Source organism: Taeniopygia guttata, chromosome 5 (genome assembly GCF_048771995.1).
Source record: "Taeniopygia guttata chromosome 5, bTaeGut7.mat, whole genome shotgun sequence".
Lineage (NCBI taxonomy): Eukaryota > Metazoa > Chordata > Aves > Passeriformes > Estrildidae > Taeniopygia > Taeniopygia guttata.
The window spans coordinates 28,881,177-28,906,337 of record NC_133030.1 but is presented as its reverse complement, the minus strand read 5'-3'; the positions used below and the strand labels follow the sequence as shown (position 1 = coordinate 28,906,337).

The following is a 25,161-nucleotide window of genomic DNA, read 5'->3' as shown; positions in this document are numbered from 1 at the left end:
AAAACTTACGACCTCAAAAAATAAGACACGTGCTTGCAAGATACTTGCTTTGCTGTTCTTATCTGATTGCTGCAGGTTATGCAGGTCAATTTTTGCCGCTGCATCCCGGGTGACTTTGCTACTTTTTCTGGTTTGTGGTAGCTAATGGCAACCGGACACCTGTAGTGACGTTTTGGGAAGACGGGTGTTTCCTACAGCCTGTCCCCTTTTCGGGCTGTGTGAAGATGCACAAGGGCTACGTCAGGGTCCCTTCGGTGCCGTGCCGAACCGCATTTCCCGTTCGCGCCCGAGCCTCCGGGCGGGCTGTTTGATACCGACGCGGAGTCCCGTTTTTGTGGCTGGGACAGGGCGCCGTTCCTGGAAGAACGCCCCGGATAGTGCCAGCATCTTTGAGGAGTCCGCGGGGCGCCGCACGGGCGGGCGGGGCGGGGCGGCACCGGGACAATCGGGGCGGTGCCGGGTGCGGAAGCGGCGCCGCGGTGCGGAAGCAGGCGCTGCCGGAAGAGGCGGGAGCCGTGGACGCGGGGGCGCTTCCGTCAGGGCCGATCCCGGCGGTGCCGCTTGTGGCTGGCCCGGGCGGCAGCTGGGGCCGGCGGAGCCGCCGCCATGCACGACGCCTTCGAGCACGTGCCGATCCTGGAGAAGCTGCCGCTGCAGATCGACTGCCTGGCGGCCTGGGGTGAGCCGGAGGGGCCGCGCCGCAGCCCGAGCCGCTCCGCTCCTCCGGCCCGGGCAGCGTTCGTGCGGCTGCCCTGCCCTGCCCTGCCCCGCCCTGGGCTGGCGGTGGCAGCGCCCCCCGGCCCGGCCGGCGGCACGCTGAGCGGCCGCGGTCCTACCGGCCCCCGGGCCGAGCCGGGCGCGGGAGCCTCTCCCTGGGTCCCGGCTCTGCCGAGCTCCGCTCCCGGGAGCGCCGGCGGTCGCGGGCCGCCCTGCCCAGCCCTGCCCTGCCCTGCCCTGCCCTGCCCAGACCTGCCCTGCCCAGCCCCGCCCTGCCCGCCCGGCCGCAGCCCGGCGGTGGGGGAGGCTGCCGGGACTCCCGGCAGGACCTGCTTTCTTGCTAAAACAGCATTCCCTGTGTTGTGACTTAAACTTAATCTGGAGGGCCGGTGGTGTGTTAAAGTCTTAGATTTCGAATACGTTTGCACGTGTTAGTGATATATAATGGTGGGTTGTATTTTTGGGCATACTTGAGAGTCAAGATTTTGGTCAGGTGACTGCTCCAGCTGTCCTAATGAATGAGCTTGATAAGACTTTCAAAGCTGAGACCAGGTGCCGTCGGTGTGCTACCACCATGCAAAATCAGCAGTTTAAAAAGCTCCACACCCTATGGAATTGTGACCCCGATGAAGCGTTAAAAAAATTATATCCTGAATTATAATACTCCTATTATACATAGATGGTGTATGGTAGAGTTATGTACTGGGGAGGATATGAAGGTAGTTTATTCCTGCATTGCAGCTTTTACAGCTTTTATCCTTTTTTTTGAAAGTCTTTATTTTGCTGAACTAGGAAAAAAAGTCCTAAACATACAGACTTTCAGCAATATAGTTTTGTAAAGAAGATGTGTAATTGTCTCTACAGTGTTTCTACCAAATAGTAGTAGAAAGGTCTTGCAGGAAACAAGATTTTATTAAAATGCAAATTCCTTTGGTAATGAGGGAGTATTCCTGTATGCTGTATAGAAGGAAGTATTAATGTATGCTGCTTTCCTGTATGATATTCAGTGAGAAAGAAATTCAGTCATATTTCATGAGCCTGTAAAGATTTTATGCTTTTTGTGTGGTGTAAATGCTGTAAAGAGGATGAGTCTGAAACTGTGCTATAGAATTTGTATATAAAGGCCCTCTTTTATAAATCTTGAATGATTCTTGGTTGTCCAGCCAATCCAAATGTTGCCTAAGCAAAGCTGCCACTCTCCTTCCAAACATAGCTGACTATATCAAAGAGACATTTTAAAAACCTGACTTAAATTAAATCAAACCCATGTAAACTTGTTTTTCTTTCTGACTGTACTTCCCATTATATAGCCCAGTTCCTCTCTGAGAGATGATAATATCTGAAGAATAGTTTATTGCCTCTTTTGGTGGCACACAAGATGCAATGGTTTGCTTCTTTACTTTTGTATGAAGTAGTGGAATGTGATGGCCAGGCTGTTTATTCTATTTTGCTGCCTACTCTGGCTATCCTCTCCTGAGAGTTAAAGCTACTTCTGTGCACTCCCACTGGAGAGGTGATAGGAGACCTCTGTAGTCACTACAGAAAGTTCTTTTTCGTGCTTGAAGCAAGTTTCCAAGTGTTCTGATAGATGTAGCATAGCCCCATAGTAGGCACTGTGAAGAAAATTTACTCTACCCCGGGAAAAACTAGCACAGCTGTGAAGGGCAGGATGTGTTGAACTAATTAGACTCTTTTTCTCTTGTCTTTGTAGAGGAATGGCTCCTTGTTGGTACGAAACAAGGGCATCTCCTGCTTTACAGGATCAAGAAAGATGCAGGTAAGTTGATTTTAAGAATTACACAAAAAAAGTTGTTATTTTTATTTCCACTTTATTTGCACTTCTAGAGCTGTAGTCATTTTAACACAAGTGTGATTAGTTGCTGAATTTTTCCTATATAGAATTTAATATATGTAAAGTATGTTTTATTTCAGGTTTCTTTGTTTAAGTTTATAGTAAGTGACTGTAATTTTTATGAATACAGTGTACAAATATGTGTAAAAGCAGTGCGGTATGCAGGTTGCCAGAGTTTTGATGTGTGTTATCTTTTAATGGCAGACTGGATTAGTGAGAAAGCAAATACATTCAGTGGGTCCATGAGCCTCATGGATGGGAAAGAGGGATAAATACTAACTAGTTTTGTCAGGTATTTACTTTTTCCCTGCCTCTTTGACAGTCCTAAGTGCTGTTCTAGGAGTGCCATAAATAGAACGATTCTATTTTTGGTTTAGTTAAAATCGATTTTCTCTAAAGACATTTGCATTTCACATTTCCTGCTATTATGTAGAAACTGATGTTTTTGAATGCAGTAATATTTTGTAGCATGGCACAGGAAAGTAAACACCAAATGTAAGTTTCCAAGTTCATCAGCTCTTGGAAAGATATGAATTTGTAGCTACTTGGATTCTAGAGATTGAATTCAACTTGATTTTTCTGAAACTTGTGGGTTGTCTGTTCAATTGGAACATGCTAGTCTTGAGTTGTTAGTGTCTTATCTCACGTGGTAAATTTCTCCCCCTTTTTTGCATCAATGCCAGGAGAGGTTATGTCATCAGAAAGTGTCTGTAAGTCTTTCTCCCTAAAACTCCTTTTAAACCATTGTGGTGTAGTGTTTATTCCTTGTCTATTTTGCAGTGATGTGCACCCTAGCAGTTTCAGTTGCTAATATTTGAGTAGTGTGGATAAAATCTTTATGGGTATCTTTGCATTTCTGGGTTTCAAATTACTTAAATATAATGCTTGTAATGTAAAACTTGGGCAAGGCAGAAATGTAACTACTGTTGAGGGCCTCAGCTGGGTACAAGAAGTATAATTTACATTTTCACCTGACTGTGTAGAAGACCCTCTGATGCATTTAGCTGTGATGTAAAAGCACAGATATGTTTGTCATTCTTTAAAAGTGGCCAAGTTTGCTTTCATAATTATTTATGAATTATGAAAAAGTAAGGTACTTAGTGTAAGGTACTTAGTGTAAGGTACACACAGTCATGAGTAACTTCAGTTTACATACCCTCGTCTATCTTTCTGATAGGTTGCAATAGGTTTGAAGTGACACTAGAGAAATCCAACAAGAACTTCTCAAAGAAGATTCAACAGGTAGGAAATACCTGTTGGGCAGTCTAATGATGTGGGGACAGTTTTTCAGCCAATAAATGAAGTATCAAATGTACATCTGCAATCTCTGCTGTGCTTAACAAAGCTAAAGATTTTCTTAGAGGTGTAACAGCGAGATGTTTTTGCCTACTCTTCCCATAACAGAATAAGCTTGGTTTGATTGCAAGTTTATTTTTGGCTTTTGTTAGTAATAGTTGTTCTGACTGAGAATATTGTAAAAATGATGGTAATACATCAACAGACTGTAATGTGTTATTTGACTCTCAGATGTTATCTATAGGAATGTGAATGTAATTCCACTTACTCAAAATGTAGAAATAAAGTAACTGCCAGTCTTGCTCTGTTTTTTTTTGGTTTTGTTTTTTTTTTTGTTTGTTTGTTTGTTTTTGAGAATTTGCACTCCATTATTATATTGATTCTAGGAAAAACACCTTAAAGATTATGGATTCTCTTTCAGGACGCAACGCTCTGTGTATGCTTTAGAAGTATTTTTGTACTAATAACATACCAATGCTACAGCTTTTTCTACCAGCTTAGGTTGCAAATGCTATGTGCCAGCTTGTGAAAAGTTAGACTGAAAACCTTTTTCAGTGTAACTGAAAAGAGTTGAAATAGCTGAAGGAAGGTTGTTCATGGAAAACTACCTTGCTGTTCTAATTATTTTGGGATTTTCTTAGACTGTCTATAATCAAACCTTGTTGAGAGTTTTAGTTTATTAATGGAGTCACTAACAGCATTCTCCCTTTCAGATCCATGTTGTTTCTCAATTTAAAATTTTGGTCAGTCTATTAGGTAAGTGAAGAAAAGTGTTTTATATTTAATGAGTTCTTCTAGATGCTGTTATTTGTCTGAATGTGGCACTGTTTCCACACACCAACATAGTAGTCTGGTTGTTGTGAAGTCATTATGTAGAACTTAGCTTTGCATTTTGCAGAGGAAGCATTGAGCAGCACAGATTGAGAAGCAGCTTTGCCAGCTGGGAGAACAAAGCATTAATGCTGATTTGTCATTAAGAATGAAGTACATGCATGCTCTAAAGTGTCTGTGTAAAATATAGTTTGTGTTGGCTCCTGTATGTACACATATATGCATGCATATGTATGTGTGTGATGGGCACTAAAACTTCTGACTCAATTTGCTTGATGTATCAAACTTACCATTGATGTCTTGCACCAAATTCACTTTATGCAGATGTGATCTTTTAGTGTCTTGTGGAAGATTTAAGCTTGCTTGGCTCTGGCTTTCTTTAACTTAGGATCTTCTAATGTCTTTTTTTGCTTACTACTTGTTTCTTTATGATTTCCAAGTCCCAACTCTTACAAAAACAGTACTATTCAGTTTCAGTTGTTCATTTTCCACTAATTTCAGGAGCAGTTCAAAATTATCTTTGTTCATTCAGTCTTCCATCTTGAGCTTGCTCTGTTCTGGCCTGCTTGCTGTCCCTTCCACTCTGCCTTCCCTGGCTTGGTTAACAGTACCTTCCTGTAGTTTTACCAATGCTGGTGCTAGTCTTCTTTTCTGCATTTATTGTATTTGTATTGTATTTGCCTTAGCATTTTTCAACTTTTGGGAAACACTTCTTTTCATTTCTTGCAGCTCTTCATTTCACAAGTTCTTTTTTTATATAAACATAGGAGACAGTAACTTGTTTGAATTAGTAATGACTCTACATGTATTAAATAATAATTGGAATTTTGTTTAAAACAGAAAATAACATTTACGTCCATGACCTGTTGACATTTCAACAAATCACCACCATTTCAAAGGCAAAAGGTGCATCTCTCTTCACTTGTGATCTCCAGGTAAGGGGAGGAATACAGCTGCACAGATGTCCTTACTGTTTGTAATAATGATTCCTTTTTCATGTTGCTGTATTGATTAAGTTTGTTATTTTGTTAGATGAAAATTACTTGGGTACTAGTGCTTTTTAAAATTAGTACCTACTGCATTTGCTTAAGGCAACATTTTAAAATTATTTTTCTTACTCTGCTTCACAAGGTATTTTCCTGTGCCTGTTGTGATGGTAGCTTTTGATACAGAAATTTTAATACAAGACTTCAAAGCAGTTTTGTCTTATACTAACTTTGACTCTTATTTTTTGAAAGGTCCCCTTAATATAAAGGCTATTTCCTTTCCTTGCTTTGCCAATGTGCTGGCTCACTGTGGTTTCCTTTTGCAAGCAGTTCTGTCACTGTGTTTTTTACATTTTTGTTTCTCTTTATTGGCCCAAGGAGTCCTAGAGCAGTTGAAATGGTTCTGTAAGATGTAGCAGTCCTCTGTTCATATGCTGTGGTTCATTAAGTGACTGATTTCTATCAGCCTGCCCATAGTGTTCAGACACCTTTTTCATAATAAGAAGAGATGGTTTAGGGCTCTTCATCATTTTTTATCTTTTTGCCCCATGGGAGCTTAGTGTTAAATATTTCTAGGAAGTACTTGGGGTTTTCTAGACATGAAAACGAATGTCTTTCAAAGCACCTCTACATCTGGTCACTGCAAAGTGGCTTGTTGTTTGTGTGTCCAGGCACTTAGCTTTCTTAGTATTTCTTGTCAAGAAACTTTTCCAACAGGTTAGAGAATTAGATTATTAATACTTTTATCTGTTAGCATAACTCATTCTTTGTTTTGTTCCATTTGTTCACCTTTCCTATACTGCATGGAGTTCCAGCTATTTATCCTAGTTTCAGGGTTGGACTGATAGCTCTCTACTTATCTTCTGTTTGTGTGTGTGTATGCCTTTTGTGCTCTCTTAGTTTTTTTGGATTTCCTTGATGTCACAATCCCTTTCAAAGTTTGTTTTTAAGTATCCTGCCACCTCCCCCCACCTTCTTCCTCCCTCTCCTATGCTTCCTTTTTTAGGGAGTGCTCTTCTGGCATGGATGAACAAAACTGCTCTTCAGTGGGCTGCTTTGCTTCTAGCAGGGGCTTCTTTTTGGCCTTGTCTTACCTTACTTGCCTCTTTGTGAGTGCCTGTGAGTTAGGTCTGTCTGTTTTCACAGCAATCAGATACAGGGGAAGAGGTGCTGAGGATGTGTGTGGCAGTGCGTAAGAAGCTCCAGCTTTATTTCTGGAAGGACAGGGAGTTCCACGAACTCCAGGTGAGTTGTGTTCTTTCTGTAACCAGGATGTCTCAGCAGGGAGGGTCATTGCTCTTCACTGCTTGCCATGCAGTCCCTGTTACTCAGAGGCACTGCTGACTTTCAGAACATTGATGGTTGGTTCTGCAGAGATTTAACAGTGAAGCAGCATAGGGAAGTCAAAATACATGTTTGAAATCACAATTAATGGCATTAATACAGTTTCATAAATTAAAGTAAGGGCTGTGTCCCCTTATTTTAATGTTCTGGTTATAGTACACTTTTAAGTACTTGACTTTTAAGATAGTGAAATGTATGAGCATGCATACCTTGCAAAAACATTATGGAAGTGGGTACCCTTCTACTCTTAAGTTTTTCAAGCATGTCACTATGTCAGAAGATAGTTTCTGACAAGCGTAGAGGGCTGCAGTTGTGAATACTGAAGTAAGAAAAAATAACTAATTGAAATGGGTAGAGGGTTTTTCAGCTACAGTGTTCTACTAGAAAATTTTCTACTAAAAAATTGCCAGTTAACTCGGAGCACACCTCTTTACTGTACATAAGTCTAGCCTTTTTGCTGAATACTGCCATTCCTTGAACAGTAGATGCTGGACACAGGTTGTAGGAATATGGTGTAGACAAGAGAGCAGTCTGTTATACTCTGTGTTGCCAGATTTGACTTCTGCTTTTCATTCATAACAACCAGTTTAACCTGTTTTCCTCAGGGAGACTTCAGCGTACCTGATGTACCCAAGTCCATGGCCTGGTGTGAAAACTCCATCTGTGTAGGCTTCAAGAGGGACTATTACCTGATCCGGGTGAGATGGGGCTGTGTAATAGGGTTTTAAGAAGATTTGGGTAGCAGCAGAGACTATGGAGGGTGCTCCTGTCCTCAGGAATTTAGCTAACAGATTTATGAAAAACAGCATCTGGTACTTCTGCTATTTGTGGCTTTGGAAAGGGCAGCCTGTCCTTTTAAATGGATATTTGTTAGGAAGTGATCTTCTGTTTGTCGATGTTGAGACCAGTGTTTGCAGCTCTTGCAGAAAAAAGGAATTTGAGAAGATATATTTTGTTTTGGCAGCAGTCTGTGTAAGCTCAGTTTGCATTTTATTTAATGTATTAAGAAATGAAATTAGCTCTAAAAGGACAAAGAGACCAAGAATAACTCATCTGGCATACAGTGAAGGTTACCCATTCTTTCATTTTTCATTCTCTAGCCGAAGTGTAATTGTTTGAAAGGCTCTGAACTTAATGCTAATTTAATATTACAGTTTCCACTTACACTTCATTTGCAGCTATAGTTTATTCTGTCTTTACAATTGGCTTCTACAGATATTGGAAAATAGGATGAAGATGAGGTGCGCCACACATGTACATGTATGTACATGGTTGGCAACACTGATCTGTAGTCAAAAGGAGAACCACACATAAGTTTTGCAGTCAATTGAAACTGATGCTGCTCGCAAAAGCAGGGGTGCCTTTCTGCAGTGCTCCCCTAGGTGTTGATTCCTGTCATTCTGGTGACAGGAGTAGTTGTGCAGCTGCTCAAGCAACCAGGGTGAGACCAACTGTCCCAAGTATTTACTGTGGGTTGGCTTTAGTGCTCAGCTAACCTATCCTTGAATAGCTTCATTTCACTAAATAGGCAGGAAAAGTACACATGTTTTTATGCTGCTGTTTTCTGGTGGCTAGCTGTTGATTTATCAAATGCTTGAGCTGTAACGCAAGGGAGCAGGAATATGTGGCTGAAATTGGAAAAGGATTCTCTGTTTTGGTTGTTACATCAGCTCATGAATTTTTTGTGTGAGTTCAGTTCCCACTGAGCATGTGGCCCAAATAATGAGTGGTTAAGGCAGGGGAAGATGGCTAGGCACGTTTCTAGGCTTTTAATAAGTTGCTTATTTTTTTAAGTGGCAGTGTTCATTCATGCCAGGATAAAAGAGTGTTAAAAATTTTGGCTGAAGTGAAGGGTTTGGACACTTAAGCTGATTTTGCTGCTGTGCTATAATGCATTTGATAAACTGGTGTCAATGATGTGCTCAGCTACTATGATCATCTCAGACATAAAAGTAATAATTTTTTATTTCAGTATAAGCAGGATGAATTATGATATGCAGATACTCTTTAAATTTGCACTTGTCCTGTTATCTCTCTTAGCTGATTAGCCTGGGCTGCAAAATCCCTCTAGGGGTTTTTGCTTTAGTCTTATGTAGCTTGGAAGAAAACATTATTGTGCAAAACACTTTTTTAAAAATGTTCTTTATTATCCTAGGTGGATGGAAAAGGATCCATCAAAGAACTGTTTCCCACAGGGAAGCAGCTGGAACCATTGGTAGCTCCTGTAGCAGATGGAAAAGTTGCAGTTGGCCAAGATGATCTGACAGTTGTGCTTAATGAAGAAGGGGTCTGTACTCAGAAATGTGCCTTGAATTGGACAGATATTCCTATAGCCATGGGTGAGAAGTAGCAGTTTCTTTTCAGTTTTATTTAAATTTACTTCTTTACTCTTGTGTATGTGCTACAATCATTATGTTCGCAGCATTTTGAAGCCAGCTGGATTTGGGACAGTTTCTACAGTATTTTAAGCTGTACTCTGGGGAAGGTTTTGTGTGTTTGTTTTGGCTTCTTAGCCTCCTTTGCTTGTGGTCTGTGGGCTTCTCTCATAAAATAGGTGTATTCTGTATCTTTTATACAGGGACGAGGTCTGAAATGGAAGGTAGCGTGTTAAAGCACTCTAAATATGGGTGCCTCAGAATTTCCTTATGATGAAGGATGAGCAAAAGGCTTGGTAGTAGTCTGTTAGCGAATTGCTGTCAGTCTAAGGTGCTGAGTTGTGTTTTGAATATGTAAAAGGGGCACATTTCAGGGAGATGAACAATTGAAGAGAAACCTTAAGTCACAGCTTGTTCTAAGGAATGCTTGAGAACAATCAACTTAAATATATCACTTGTTTCATGACCAGAGCACCAGCCTCCCTACATCATTGCTGTTCTGCCGAGGTACGTGGAGATCCGCACTTTTGAGCCCCGGCTGCTGGTGCAGAGCATCGAGCTGCAGAGGCCACGCTTCATCACCTCTGGAGGGTATTGATATAACTCACTGCCACTGCTGTCAGGCTGGCTGGCTGCATGCAGCATGCTGAAAAAGTGGGAGAAGAGCAGCTTTTCTAACTCTCACCTTAAGATGTAGCATTGAAGCAGTCTGTTGGGTTTTTATGGATATTGGTGGAGGCCATACCTTGAGGAGGAAAGGATAGAGTTGAGGGTCTTTAAGAATTTGTGACATTGGAGATAGAATCTTCTTTCTGCTTTGCAATAATGCTCCAGTTGCTCTTGGATTGATCCATGTTTGTATTATTGTTAAGATAGGCTATTGCTGCTTTCTGAGCACTGAAACATAATAATTGACCTTTTTTAATCTTGTTTACAGCACAAACATTATATATGTGGCAAGTAATCACTTCGTTTGGAGGCTCATTCCCGTGTCCATAGCCACACAGATCCAGCAGCTTCTGCAGGACAAACAGTTTGAGTTGGCTTTGCAGTTGGCAGTAAGTACTCAAAAACTTAAGTTTGCAGTGGCTGCAATTGTGCAAAAGTGCACAAAGGGATGTTTGCTATCTGCTTAACTGTAGTGAGTCCACTAATCAGTCAGTATAACCTCCCAGCTGTCCACTTTGCACAAACTGGTAAACTCTAGACTGTTTTAACTGAAGTTTTAGTTTTGTGCTGCCTTTATTCCATATTGAACTATTGTGGTGTAGATTTTGAGAAATAATCTTGTATATGAAAGATTATCTCTCTTAGCTGTTTAACTGGTTACCTTCTTTTAGAACTTGAAACAATTTGAGCTTCAGAGTCTTCAGACAGCTTGGAAACAGTGTATTTTGGAGTTCTGAGTTTTGTCATGCAACCTTTTTTGGGTCGTATTACTCCTGAAACAATAATTTGTTAGAGATGCTGATGCAGTATATTTAATTATGCTGCTCTTAGTGTGTTAGGATTTTTTGGTTTCTGGAGACTCCCCTTAATTAATTGCATTTTGAATTGATGACTTGAAAAATAATTTGAAAAGGCAAATGAGTGAAGAGACAATTGCTGTGATGGAGCAGGTATAGAGGTAACCAGAGGTAGCTTTAAGACCTTGCAGGTTAACTCAGTGTCACAATTAGCGTAGACAGGCACCAGCAGTGTTCACTTTGAGAGATTTTCTTTTTTTTTCCTACTTTCTCCACAGGATAATGCTCCTGTTAATTCTCTAGGGTGTTTCTCTTTCCTATACGAGGCATGAGAGTTTTTAATGTTTGTTAATTTGTATGCAGGAAATGAAAGATGATTCAGATAGTGAGAAGCGACAGCAAATTCACCACATAAAGAACCTCTTTGCCTTCAACCTTTTCTGCCAGAAGCGTTTTGATGAGTCCATGCAAGTTTTTGCCAAGCTTGGTACAGGTAAATGCTTGGGTTGGCATTGAATCACTTGAGTTAGGAGGAATGAAGTCAAGCTCTCTGGCTATTTTATGGGGTTCTTTGTTTGTTTTCTGTTTTGTTTTAATTCAAAACAGTGCTATCTTGTGCAGATCAGTCCCCTGTGAACAGCAAATAGCCTGGACAGCTATTTAGTTATTTTTTTGGTGGAGCTGGTGATTAATTACTTAATTACTTAATTAACTACACAAATAAGTACAACTAAAATCTTAATAAACTACACTTAGTAAATGAAATTAAATCTGGAATTTGTCCTTTTTACAGACTTTTTATTCTAGGGTATTTAAAGCATGCACAGCATATGCACAGACTCTTTGAAGCTGAATGTTCCGGCAACTTCTAAAAGCCTACTTGTAGCTTGGAATGAAAAATAAGGAACATCTGTAGATTTGCAAAATCATTGGACTCGGATGAGGGCTCTTAACCCTTGGTTAAGCCAAGATGCTGAAAAAAAAAGCTTTCCTGTGCTTTTGGAAGTCCCTGGTCTCTGGTACTAGATCATGCTAGGGATATTGGAAGAATACTTGAAGACTGAACTTAAGCACTGTAGAATAGTGCTTAAGACTGAGATTCTTTTTATTGGTGACAGAATTCTCATGTGCATTTAAACCTCTAGCTTATTTTCATGACACTTACATAATATTTACTTTGGAAAACTACAGTGAAAGACAAGGGCTGAGAGCTCAAGGTATTTGGAATTTGAATTAGAGGATAGTTATTTTGAATTTGCTTAAACTCTGAAAATGGATGTATGTTAGTTACAGATGGTACTATTTAGTTCTTGTTACAAAAGTGCAGTAAATCTTCTCTTAATACATTGCTTGTTCCTAGAAATCCTGTCTTACTGTCAGAGAGGTTAATGCTAGGAATCTGCAAGAAGAGCAGTACAGTTGTAATAATGGTTTGTCCTCCCAGTGTGCCAAGTGCATAGGTTAGAAGTTCCTATGCTTGGACTCTGAAACACGTTTTGCTCTTGCTTCTTTGGTATTGTTTTAGCTTCTTTTCTGTAATGAGCAAATTTTATTGAGGCTCTAGAACCTTGTGGGTGTACAAGTAGACTGCAGACTGCTCTATTAGAAAGATAAGCTTGCTCTAAGTTTGCAAAAATATGAATGGTTACTAATACCAGTTATTTTTTGCATAGATCCCACTCATGTGATGGGTCTGTATCCTGACCTCCTGCCCACAGATTACAGGAAACAGCTACAGTATCCCAACCCCCTGCCAGGGCTCTCTGGGGCAGAGCTGGAGAAGGCACATTTAGCTCTGATAGACTACCTAACTCAAGTGAGTGCTCCTCTACCTGGTTTTAGAGCAGGCTTATTCAGTTCTAGCATGCTTTGTTAACTGTGGTGTGCTGGAAGCAGTACACCTAGTGCAGCTCTGGCCTGCTAGCCTTAATGGGCTGTCTTCATGGCTGGAAAATACAGCAGCAGCTCCTGAGTGAGCAGGGGAAGTGGAACACATGAGATACCCCACAGAGACGTGGAAAACATCACGTGTGATTGGGCAAAATTTCCTTATGGAGTGGATCTGACTTCAGATCCAGTATTTTATTTCTAGTATCCTTCTGAAGAGAACCTGAGCACTTCTTTTTTTTTTTTTTTTTTTTTTTTTTTTTTTTTTTGTGCAATGATTATTATGAAGGGCACTCTGTCCAGGAGATAGGTTGAGGGCATTCAGTAAAAGGTGGAATGGGAATTAATGGGCCTTGTAAGTTCCTGCCCTCTTTATTTTGTTGTAACTGGAACCTGAATTGTTTGATTGCCATCCTTAGTAGAGTAAAAGGAAGCTTGTGCCTGAAGGAGGACAGGTTTTATGCCTGTAGTGTGAAATCTAAATTGTTTTCCAAATGTTTCCTTACTTCTCTAAAATGTCTGTTTCGGTTAACAGAATTTCCTTCTGACAATTTTCTCAAGACTGGACGTTTTGCAAAACTATAAATGTGCAAAACAAATAGATACACCTGAATATGGTTGTAAAGCTTGTGTTGAATAGTGAGTGACAAAAAATTTCTTTGGGAAACAATTGATTAAAACAAGTTACTTAGTCTTTGTAGTTGATGGGTCATAAATGCTGAGGTGAGATGTAGAAATCCATGGCATTTTCATTTCAAAATTTCATTTGATGTCCTGCAGAAAAGGAGTCAGCTAGTGAAGAAGCTAAATGACTCTGATCATCAGTCCAGTACCTCACCCCTCATGGAAGGAACACCCACAATCAAATCCAAAAAGAAGCTGCTACAAATCATTGATACCACCCTGTTAAAGTGTTACCTGCATGTGAGTGTCTGTCTGACCTAAAGGCTTTGCCGTGCAAGCTCTGGTGGAATTTCAGACTGAAGCATTTAAGAAGGAGGAAAAGGAGCTACTATAGAAATTCAGAAAAACTGTCTTTGATCTAAAAATAATGTGAAAATATGAGCGTTACCTAGTTTTGTCACTGGTCAGGAAGCAGTTTTAGGGAATGAGGCAGATGTGTCTGTTCCTGGTTACTGCCTCTGTCAAAAGAAAGTGGCTGTGTATTTTGTAGGTCTTTTATTCTTTTATTGCCTTATACTGTTAAACACAGGAAAGTATGGTCTTGGGTGTTTTGATGTTTTTAAAAGCCTGACCTCTGTTGTTGAAGGGGAGTTAACTTTGATCTGTTGTTTTCTTTCTGTCCTCAAAGTTATGAAAATTAACATGGGCCTTACTGTAACATATTAAACTGTCATTTCTTATTTTTCTTATGCTGTGAGGCTTCCTTCCTCCCCTGCTCTCCCTTCCAGCTTGTGTTTTGTACTGTACATTTAGAAGGTGCACTTCCAATGAAGTTTAAGTGCTTCCTTTTTGCTTGCAGACAAATGTGGCACTGGTGGCACCGCTGCTACGTCTGGAGAACAATCACTGCCATATTGAGGAGAGTGAGCATGTGCTAAAGAAGGCACACAAGTATAGTGAGCTGATAATATTGTATGAGAAAAAAGGTCTGCATGAGAAAGGTAATTATGAGGTGGGAGAGGAGGAGTTAGAAGCATTTGTTCTTTGTATTGTGTTTTGACCTCAGTGAGCAGGCAGTATTCTGAAGAGGCTGTTTAATTGCAATCTTGTGATTAAATCTTTGTTCCTGTTACAATTTGGTCTATATCTTCAAAACAAAACTTTGTTTTGTCTTCAGTAGCATAACAGGAAAAATGCACTTTTTTGTGGTTCATGTTGGAACTAGCATTTACAAAGAAATTCTTTTCTTTTGAAAGCATTACAGGTACTGGTGGATCAGTCAAAGAAAGCCAACTCACCTTTGAAGGGTCATGAGAGGACAGTGCAATATTTGCAGCATCTGGGTGAGTATGCAGAAGAGCAGTATTTCTGTGAGGTTTTTATTCTTGTTTGGCTTAGTAGTTATTCTGCTGTTTCGCAGCTTCCTGGAGGCTATCAAACTGAAAGGGTATCCTTGTTATCTTGTTTGGTTTCTTGCATAATGCAACCTTCAAGTATTAGCTCAAGGGATCGAAGTTTCATTGAAACTTAAATATCTTACTGGAAAACATTGCTTATTTCTGATTAAAATATCCACTGGGAGAAAATGGGCCATGGTAGCTTGAATTTTCTCCCAGTGATAAAGAGTGAAATGGAAAATCATTCTGAGTTAAGTAGAAAATCTACTTTAGTCTACTCTTTTCTGTCAATTTCTTGGCATTTAATGCAATATTCTTAGAAAGTTCTCAAGTAATTACAAATTCCTGGTCTTTTAAGTAATCAAGTATGTATTACTAATGGGTAATACTTAATACTTGCCTTGTGTCAATAGGGCAAGCACTTGTTTATTGCATCAAAGCAAATATTAATTGTGTGATTGGCCATCAACAATATGCTTTATCAGTGTGCAGGAGAATTATATATTTAGTGGGGTGGGAGATAGTTTTCTGTGTTGCGTTATTCTTTCATCTTTAAAAATAGTATTATGGAGAACCTTTTCCTATTATAGCTCATGTTTAAATTAAGGATTTGTTGCTGAGGAAGTGTAGAAATTCCCTGCCTGTGGCCTGTAGGAATCCCCATGCAGATGAATGTTATGTTGTATACTGAAGGAGCAGTTGTTCTGTTTTGTGGTGCAGTGTGGTGTTTTCCTTTTAGTATACTTCACAGTGCACATCGTCTGCATTTTTGAATTTATTTGTTAGGTTCTGCTAATATGAAGATGCTGCTTGTTTTAAATATTGTGGGATGGAGAGAAGCAAACAATGCCTGCCTTTTTATAGGGTTACTTTAAGTTTCTGTTTCCTGTATAGTTGTGTTATGTTGTTTGGGCAGTGAATGCCTCAGTGATTCTGAGCAGGAGGGTGAGGGGAAAATGATGTTTTCCTAACATGTTTTATTAGTATTGTGAACCAAAGTGTCCAAACTATAGTGTTCTTTTTAAAGGGGCAAGTCCTACATTTTGCTAAAAGCTGAGAAGCTGTTACCTGTCATGTAGTTTCTATGCCAGTTACTTCAGTACTATGATGCTTGACTACTTGTTATGAAGTATTTGACTATTTGCTGTTGAAGTCATTGGACTGACAGGCTGGAAATGGACTGAAGAAGTTACACAAGTGAAAAGGTCACTGCCTCTCTACCCTAATTAAAACAAGTTGAAAGGGAAGACTTCTGGAATGTGATGAAGGCAATCTTGATTTTGGGCTGAATTCTTTATGTTTGGTGACACTTAGTACTTGAGTTAATTTTTGTTTCTGTTTAAAATCATGTTTGTGAAGCAATGAAATTGTCGCTTTGGAATGAGTGATTTTCTTGACTTGAGCAACAACTGGATTCTTCATGTAAATTAAGCTTTGCTCTGAAATCAAAGCTTTCTGCTTTTCTGATGCTCTGAAAGCATCTGCTTGTGTTGTGAATAGATAGATATTTAGGATGTTAACACTGAGCACTGCTGCTTTTGTATTCCAGGCACAGAGAACTTGCACTTGGTATTTTCCTACTCTGTCTGGGTGCTGAGAGATTTTCCTGAAGATGGACTGAAGGTTAGTGTGGTTGAAAGAGGTACCTTGTTGTTGACATTCTTAGTATAGTATATGGAATTGGGATAACTTATTGTAAGAAGCTCATTAATGCTAAACCAAATTAAATACATAATTTGTATTTTATGGGTTCAGTACTAATGCTTTTCCATTTTTGGAAGACCTTACAATAAATACCTAGGAACCTTTGATAGAGCATTTCATGTTACCGATGCCATACTTTTGCACAAGAGCCTAATTGAATATTTATGTGTCAAGTGTTGATTTGCCTATAAAATTGACTCCTGTATTTGGGATGTGTTGAGCTTTGTAAGAGAAGAGTGTTCACTAGGGCAGAAGTGGGGATGTTTATTAGTCTTTCAGATGTGAAATAACTTCCCAGTGCCTGAATAAGCTGCTCAGCTTTTTTTAATTATACTCTGCTTACTCTTTGGACACATGATGGTATGCTGGGCTTCAGTGCCTCAGAGAAAAATATACTGTGGCACTTAGAAAAGGAAAATCACCAATCTGAATAAAATTTTATTTAACAGATATTTACGGAAGACCTCCCTGAAGTGGAAGCTTTGCCACGAGACAAAGTGCTCAATTTCTTGATAGAAAATTTTAAAAGCTTGACTATTCCTTACCTGGTAAGAACTTAATCTTTACTAGTGCATTTTACCTTCAAGTACGAAATGTTACTTGTAAGATATTAGTTCTTCAGGAGTTGGAGCCTGATGCTGTCTCAGAGAATGTTAGCTGTGCAAAAGAAAACATAATTAAAATACACTAAATCCTGAAGTCAAGCTTGGAAAAGGCAAGCATGGAACTGTTCCTTATAAGGAATTACTTCCCAGTGGAAGTGTCTACAGCTGAGCCTTAACATGTATTTACAGGAACACATCATTCATGTCTGGGAAGAAACTGGTGCAGACTTCCACAACTGTCTGATCCAGCTGTACTGTGAGAAAGTTCAGGGCTTGATGAAAGAATATCTCAGTTCTTTCCCTGCAGGTATGTCTAGCCTTTTCTGGTAGGAGGACCGGGGTATGAGAGAGCACAGGGGAGTCTTTATATTCCATGTTGTAATCCTTCCCTGTTGAGATCCAGCATAAGGTACCTAAGTGATGGAGGGAACTGGAAAACTTGTGGGTTTGTGGGACAGTCTAGTTTATTGCCTCTCAAGAGATCTTTCAAGGGACCAATCAACACTTTGTTCGTAATTAAGTCAAATGGCAGCTACTGCTCCCTGAATTCTGTTAGGGTAGGGAAGGGTTTTGAATAACTTGAGTATTGCTTTAGCCAGTCATGTGTTTTGTTTTTAGGAGCTGAAGTTAGTTTGGAACATACATGACAGCCCCAACCCATGAAACAGTTCTAGCACCATTTAGTTTCTCTTCATAATGATTTGTTTATCTTCTAGTACAGACTAGTGTAGTGAGATAGTTGTAATAATTAAGCTAATGTTGTTTTCTTTCATACAGATAGAGCTCCAGTGCCTGCTGGGGAGGAAGGAGGAGACTTGGGGGATTACCGAAAAAAGCTGCTTCTTTTTCTGGAGAAGTCTAGCTGGTATGAGCCTAGTCGACTTATTAGTGACTTCCCCTTTGATGGTGAGTTCTGTTTCTATAGGTTAACTAAACTCTAGCTAATTGCATTGTACAGCAAAACTTCCTCACTTACCATAGAATCATGGTCATAGAAATAGAGAAAGATGACTTTGTCTGTCTGTAGTTGTAGGCCACTGGTGTGTATACTAACTCTGTGTTTGCTGGCACAGCTGGGTTTACTGGTTTCTGCAGAATTCCTCTAACTGCTGACCTAAGACCTTGTGGCATCTCCCAGCTATTTAGCCTAACTTTGTGATGACCCTGAATTGCTCAACAGATCTGAAGGTTATTGTTTCTTAAGGTGACTTAAGAATTCATAAAAGGTTTCTGAAACTAGTGTGAAATGTAGACTTACAGTGTCAGTGTAACTTATACTGTAGCCTGAGCACAGATTAATACTTCCTTCTGTTAGTCTGATCACTGATTTTGTCATTTCTCTGTGTAGCTGTTGATTTAATCCATCATGCTATCACTAGGTCTCCTAGAAGAACGTGCTCTGCTCTTGGGTCGAATGGGGAAACATGAGCAAGCTCTGTTTATTTATGTTCATATCTTGAAGGACACCAACATGGCTGAAAAGTAAGGATCTCTTTATTTTATATTTTTTGCATTTTTGCAAGACTTATTTTGCTGACTGCTGTGTGGATAGGCTATGTAGTGAAATGTTGCTATGTGTGGAGCATGAACATTGTAAGTCTTCAGGATCTTCTGTGTTTTCACATTTTATTGACCATGAAGCTCTTCTGGGTGTCTGTTTATTACAGATGCTGCTGTCCCTTTGAGGTTTGCCTTTTCATGCTCTTCTGTCATTGTGCTTCAGAGCAATATGACCGCCATCAATGATCTGTCCTTAGTCTGTGATCTTGTGTCTTGTTTTGCTTTCTATCTGTTTGGAGAGATGTTCACTAGCCCACATTAAAAAGAATCCTCGTTAGTGAAGATACAGCATTTTTCTACATGTTTTGTGCCAGGGAACCTCCTGAGTGAATCAGAAGTACTCAGATAAAAATAGAATTACCCAACCTAATAATTGCAGGTATATCTGGGACCTGTTCAACATAGTTGCTTTTAAAGTTGTTTTCAGCAAATGCTTGTTAAAAGGCATTCATCCCTGCTATTCAGTGTGCACTAATGAATAGCTTATTTTTGTGATTCAGATATACTAATTAGATATATATACACTTAGGTTTTTATGCTGTGATGTGTTAATTGGGGATATCTTTTTCCCCCCTTTTTCTTACACTTCTAAATTCAATTTGGCTTTTGCATTAAGGCTTTTTAAGTTGATTGGAAGTGGGAGACTTGCACAAAATTTTGCTTCTCTTGGCATTGTGATGCAGAGTAAATGGTGTAATCCTGCTGTGCAGTTTGATGAATTGATCTGAATCAGATGTTCGGTCACTTAACTTGGATGACTTCAGTATAGTAATTAAATGTTAATTTTTTGTAAACTGATTCTTTGTGTCCTGTAACTGTTTCTGTATTTGTCTTAATTCTTCTCTGTTGATTCTTCTAGCTACTGCCATAAACATTATGACAGAAACAAAGATGGCAACAAAGATGTAAGTAGCTTTTTGTTCAGTAAGGAAGTAGAAGGCTATTCATACCTTGTTCAAGACTTGAAAGTTCTTGCTCTGTATAGACCTTTTCAGGGTTTGTCTGGTGTATGGGAACCTATGTATAATCTGTTGGAATTTAGGATTTCCTAGGTGATTGTGGGGTGTTTTTTATTGAGAATGTTACTGTATCATTGGATTTGAGCCGACACTAAGAGCTGTTCAAATGAGCGGTGGAGAATTTTGGATGGCATGGGTATAACATAGTACCATTGCTGGGTTTTACCAGCACCGTCAGCTGTGGGTACATGCAGCAGTTTTAGAACTTCCCTGTGTGTGCTGCAGGTGTACCTGTCCCTGCTGCGGATGTATCTCTCCCCACCCAGTGTTCATTGCCTGGGACCCATCAAGATGGAGGTGCTGGAGCCTCAAGCCAATCTGCAGGCTGCTTTGCAGGTTTTGGAGCTGCACCACAGCAAACTGGATACCACTAAGGTAAGTCAGACCTGTAAGTACTCGGTCTGTACTGTTGGCAGGAGACTACAGAAAGAATGGAGTAGGCAAGTGGATGGAATGTGTCAATCTAAATGTGTCACTTTCTATTCTATTTTAGTCTCTATTCCTTTTTAACTTTTCCTAACTTTGTTCCAGGCAATAAACCTACTCCCAGCAAATACACAGATTAATGAGATTCGCATCTTCTTAGAGAAAGTACTTGAAGAAAATGCTCAGAAGAAAAGATTTAATCAAGTGCTCAAGAACCTTCTCCATGCAGAGTTTCTGAGGGTAAGCATCCACCACCTGTTATTTATTGAAATAATGTTTTAAAATACATTCAATATTGAAATTTACTGTTTCTTATAGGGGACGGGTGTCCTCTAGATGGTGCTGTAATGCACCTGAAATTAAATGGGAACCATGTAGGGTGAACATCCTTTTTGCAGGAGATGGTGTGTTTATTCATTTTAGTTTGGATGAGGTGTTTGTCCTTGCTCACTGTACTGTGGTGTGCACTGCAGAATCATCTCAGACAGCTTGAACTGGATTTCTTTCAAATGAAGTGAACTAGGGGAAGCAGTTCAGTTGTTCACCTTAACACCCCTTTAGTGGTTGAACGCCTTAGTCTGTGCACCAAGGTGAAAGCAAAACCCTGTGATTCATATAGTGTGGGTTTTGGGTGCCCAGTAGCACCTGCTCTGCTCCACAGACCTCCTGCTTCTGTGCTGTACGACTTGGTAATGTAGGTACTGCCACTGACAGTTAAACGTGATGGTTTGCAGTTTCATCAGACCAAGGCATGGCATTGCTTTTTGAGCAGCTTGGGTTTTTTTATCCTTCTTTAGGTCCAGGAGGAGCGGATCTTGCATCAGCAAGTGAAGTGCATAATTACAGAGGAGAAGGTGTGCACTGTTTGTAAAAAGAAGATAGGTAACAGGTGAGAGAGCTGGGTATACTGAATCAAATACTAATCTGGTGCACTTAAACTAAGAATGTTGGAAAACTGAATGTAAGTATAGCCAGAGAGAACAGCAGTATGAGGGAGCTGTTTGAAGGGTGTTTGAAATACAATTCACATTAATTAGCTGGATGGTTAGGAATACTTTGAAGCTTTGGTCAGTGAATTTGCTCCAAGAGTTTAATCCTCCTTTCAACAAAGGAGTATAAAACCCTTTCAGAAACTCCCAAGAGTTCTTACTTCATAACTCTTGAAGTCATGAAATTCATGCTGAATTTTGAAAACTTTGTAAGAACACTGCCTTTCTAAGAATTTGCTTCTTAGCTAGACTTGAAGAGGATGATACAAATAATTTTAAGCTGAGATGCATGTGTAGTTTTCTATATCTAATGGCTTTATGGCTCCCTGACTGATTCATGTTTTGTAGCTTACATGCAATAGGATGTTTCAAAGTAGAACTAATTTGCTTGACCTGAGATGAGCTCAGTTGCCTTAGGGCAGGGTGCTGATAACACCAGGGTTGTGAGTTCAATCACTGTACTGGCCATTTACTTAAGAGCTGGACTCTAATCCTTGTGGGTCCCTTCCAACTCAGAATATTCTGTGAATCTGTGAACTTTTCTTCTATCATTCCTAGCAGCTAATTTACGGTTAATATAGAATGCATATTTTATTTGCACTTTTTTTTTTTCTTTCAACTGGAGGGAAATGCTACATGACTCGGTTATTATTTTCTTCTTGATGGGAGCCCTTCTGAGATATCAGTAGCATTAACAATGATAGGGAAAGGTTCTTTTCTCAAAACATTTTCATAAACATCAGTCTAAATATTGCTATGCATATTAAATTTTTTGCTCCTAACATGTGGCATGTAGCATCAGAATTGAAATTTGCATATGCAATATTGTTTTGGTTGTCTAGAATTTTTCTAGTGCTGTTAAGTTTAGCAAGATTTTGAAGGGCAAGCATGTCCCCCAGTCTTTAACTTGTTACCAGTGACTTCCAAGTAAAGTGTGCCTGCAGAAATGAAAACAGATTTTAAAAACCTCTAAGCAAACCTCTTAGAATATCCATAGAAATATTTTCTCTGTTTTCTCTTTAATATGTTCACTCTATAGTTTTAAAAAAGTATCACTATCATGTGTGTCTCTGATTCTGCCCAACTTGGATGCTTTTGTTTGAATATTGAAAACTGTTTGTCTTGACAGCTGATGTTGTGTTTTGTTCTCTTTACAGTGCATTTGCTCGATACCCTAATGCAATAGTCGTGCATTATTTCTGCTCCAAAGAAGTCAACACACTGGACACCTGACCTTGTCATGGTCAATATTCCCAACATTCATACGAAATTCAGTACTGATGACAAAAGAAGTTGATGTGTGTGAGATTTTTGAGGCTTGTTGCTAGGTTCTCTTACACTGGGTAGAAATCATCTGTATCTGTGGACTGACTGTACCTACCCAGCAATATTGGTTTACTAGAAAATTACTTTAACCATGTTGTTACAATGCTGGCAACTACACTGAACCTCTCAGTCCTCAGATGAAGAATAGAAACTGATTTTTTTAGCGAGTTTTGTAACACACTCCAGCCTTGCAAATGAACCATTAGACAACTTTTGGACGTTCACCACAAATCAAATTTTACAATAAAATGTACTTTCTTAGGGTGGCAATGTTGTGATTTGGCCTTGTATGTAAGTATTTATTCAAAAAAAGAAAATTCCCTGAAAGTCTTTGCAGCCATATCAGCATTGCATGGAGATCACCAGGTGTTTGTCATACAGAAGGCTTCTGTGTCTGTTTCTAGACTTAGGGAGTGTAACATTTATCTCAGCAACAGAAATGGTTTAAGTGCTGGTCAAAGGACTCTGTTGATTTTCAGTGGTTTTGCCTGACCTTCTGGTAAGTTGTTTTACAGGAGATATTCAGACAAATGGTAGATACCATTTTGAAAAGAAGCTTTTTTTTCTTTTTCTTTTTTTTTTTCCTTTTTTTTTTCTTTTTTTTTCTTTTTTCTTTTTTTTCTTTTTTCTTTTTTTTTTCTTTTTCTTTTTTTTCTTTTTGTTTTAGTTTGAGAGCTATAAATTGAATTAACTTGTGTGTTGTTTGCACTATATTCACTCTTAGTGTGAGTGGAAGCTCAGAGACTGAAGAAGCTCACATCTGCACTCAAAGGAAAAAGCAAAGAACACCCTGTAGAGCAATTTCTGGAAGGAGTGAACTCTAGTAACTGCTTGAGCTTCTGGACTATGCTTGAGACTTCTGTATATAAATTCTTTAGTCTCTGGTTCACTTTCCAACACTGAAGTAAAATCCAGACTGTTTCAACATGTGTGTATTTTAAATGCTCTAGAACTGCATTCTGTTCAGGCTGGTACTGTTCTTAAATTACTGTTGGGCCAGAAATCTTAACGCAAGAACTAAATTGTACCATATTTACTCTGGACTGTAATATTTTTGTCTAACTTATTTTTTCAGAAACATAAATCACTAGCAGATTGGTATGAGGGACAAAATGTTTGTTGCAGAAAGAATCTGCAGAGTGGTAATGAAAAGGCAGCAGTAGCAAATAACCCAACAGAGTGGCTGTTTGACTCCCAGCATCCTGGTCTAGCAGTACTTATAAATAAGTCATGATTAAGTGGTGTGGAGCATGACATGTAACCACCAGATATCACACCTTAAAGACCAAGCTACTGAATAAATCTTGTCTGCCTAAAGTGTAGTTGAACCTCTGTTAACATCATAGGTTTACTTAAATCATGTGAGTGGTTTTTTAGGAACAGATCTGCCGTAGGCTGAAAAGGGTCCCAATTCACTTTTATTTGCCAGTTTCCCTTGATAACTGTTTTTCCCTTGTTCATATGTGTTTGTATTTATTGTTCATGCAATCTTCTGGATTTCTTAGTCCAGTGTTTTGTTTGGATGTCTTGGGCAGTATTGCTACTAAATACTTTCTGCAGAGGCTAGATAGAGGGAGTCTGTGGTGTTAATGTTTTTAAACTTGTATTTCTTCTGTTTGAAGAAGAGAGCCTAAAAATACTTACACTAGATTTGCACAATCTGTATAGATCTTTATATCCTAGTTCAGGTATGGAGGGAAGATGGTTTGGGAGAGTTGTGTTTACAGGTCATAGAGAATGAGGAGAGGGTATTTGAAAAGACCCTGCATTCTTTGTATACAGATATAACAATGCTACTCAGATTTTTACTTATGTTTGGTACCGGTAGTATAACTTTTATTTGCCTTCATTATCTGTTACCAGGATCTTCATTGTGCTCTTACTTACAACTAAAGTTGTGCCTCTTGTCATCTCCACTGCATACCTTTTACAGAGATGTGGTTTGTGCTGTACTTTTTTTTTGTTGGTTCATACAATGTGCTTTGGGTTTACTAACCATACAGCAGGTTTATCTAAAGCAATAGATTGTAATAAATATCGTGAACCAGTGTGTGTTTCAGTCATTGTGCAGTTAAACTTCTCTGGGCTGATGTAGATTTTATTTTTTATTTGTATATTAGACCTCGCTTTCTCCTGGAAGTCAGACCCGATGCAGTATCCCAGTATTCCCCTTGTGTATGTGTAAATCCAGTGTGGCCATTCTCAATGTAGGTTTTTAAATCTACCGGTTTATACATGCTTATGAATGTTCTTAAAATCCTACTAAAACCACTTTTGTATTACCTCTTTGAATAATATTTTTACAAGTCTTACACCACTATACCATTAAATATGTACTTACTAGAGAACACTAGAATTACTGACAAATTTTTTTTTGAGTGGTGATAGGCTGTTTTGTGCTGGAGAGGGATGTTGAGCTCTGTGTGACCAAATCAGGAAATGTTTGGATTCACAGGTTTTCACTTGCTTGGGCTGTAGGTCATAGAGTAGTCTGGTATTGGAGGTAGAATGTAGATCCTCGGTTTTCCCATTTATAGCCATGGGAAGCACCAGCACAGAGAAAGTCTCCCGTCTCCATGTCATCCTGACGTGATGGGTCAGGTTGGGAGGACCCACAGTGGGTCATTCAGTGCAAGATCCCTGCTCAAGCCAGGGGCATCTCTAGCAGTCAGCCCCAGCCTGTGCTGGTGCCTGGGGTTGTTCTTCCCAGGTGCAGGACCCTGCATTTGCCCTGGCTGGATTTCAGACAGCTCTTCC

General features: G+C 39.5%; 1 protein-coding gene across 2 annotated transcripts; it reads left to right on the top strand.

Annotated features, from left to right (window-relative positions):
* The first annotated feature begins 474 nt into the window (after window positions 1-474).
* On the top strand, window positions 475-24,452 carry VPS39 (VPS39 subunit of HOPS complex). Of its 2 annotated transcripts, XM_032748795.3 has the most exons (26): window positions 475-679; window positions 2,429-2,494; window positions 3,253-3,279; window positions 3,747-3,811; window positions 4,579-4,621; window positions 5,537-5,631; window positions 6,829-6,927; window positions 7,632-7,724; window positions 9,182-9,365; window positions 9,872-9,992; window positions 10,339-10,459; window positions 11,231-11,360; window positions 12,541-12,683; window positions 13,535-13,678; window positions 14,238-14,379; window positions 14,635-14,721; window positions 16,325-16,398; window positions 16,929-17,027; window positions 17,274-17,391; window positions 17,862-17,990; window positions 18,464-18,566; window positions 19,504-19,549; window positions 19,889-20,038; window positions 20,195-20,329; window positions 20,887-20,978; window positions 22,236-24,452. In XM_032748795.3, the coding sequence occupies exons 1-26, from the start codon at window positions 607-609 to the stop codon at window positions 22,309-22,311; spliced, it is 2,655 nt and encodes an 884-aa protein (XP_032604686.3). In that variant the 5' UTR covers window positions 475-606; the 3' UTR covers window positions 22,312-24,452. The 2 variants fall into 2 exon arrangements, with proteins under 2 accessions (XP_032604686.3, XP_032604687.3); XM_032748796.3 differs by lacking the exon at window positions 3,253-3,279.
* The last annotated feature ends 709 nt before the right edge of the window (window positions 24,453-25,161 follow it).

Bases quoted from the DNA above. Each gene is read 5' to 3' on its own strand.
- VPS39 (XM_032748795.3), top strand. From the start codon at position 607: ATGCACGACGCCTTCGAGCACGTGCCGATCCTGGAGAAGCTGCCGCTG. The intron at 5,632-6,828 runs GTAAGGGGAGGA...CTGTTTTCACAG, and splicing joins TCTTCACTTGTGATCTCCAG to CAATCAGATACAGGGGAAGA. The intron at 18,567-19,503 runs GTAAGGATCTCT...TGATTCTTCTAG, and splicing joins GACACCAACATGGCTGAAAA to CTACTGCCATAAACATTATG.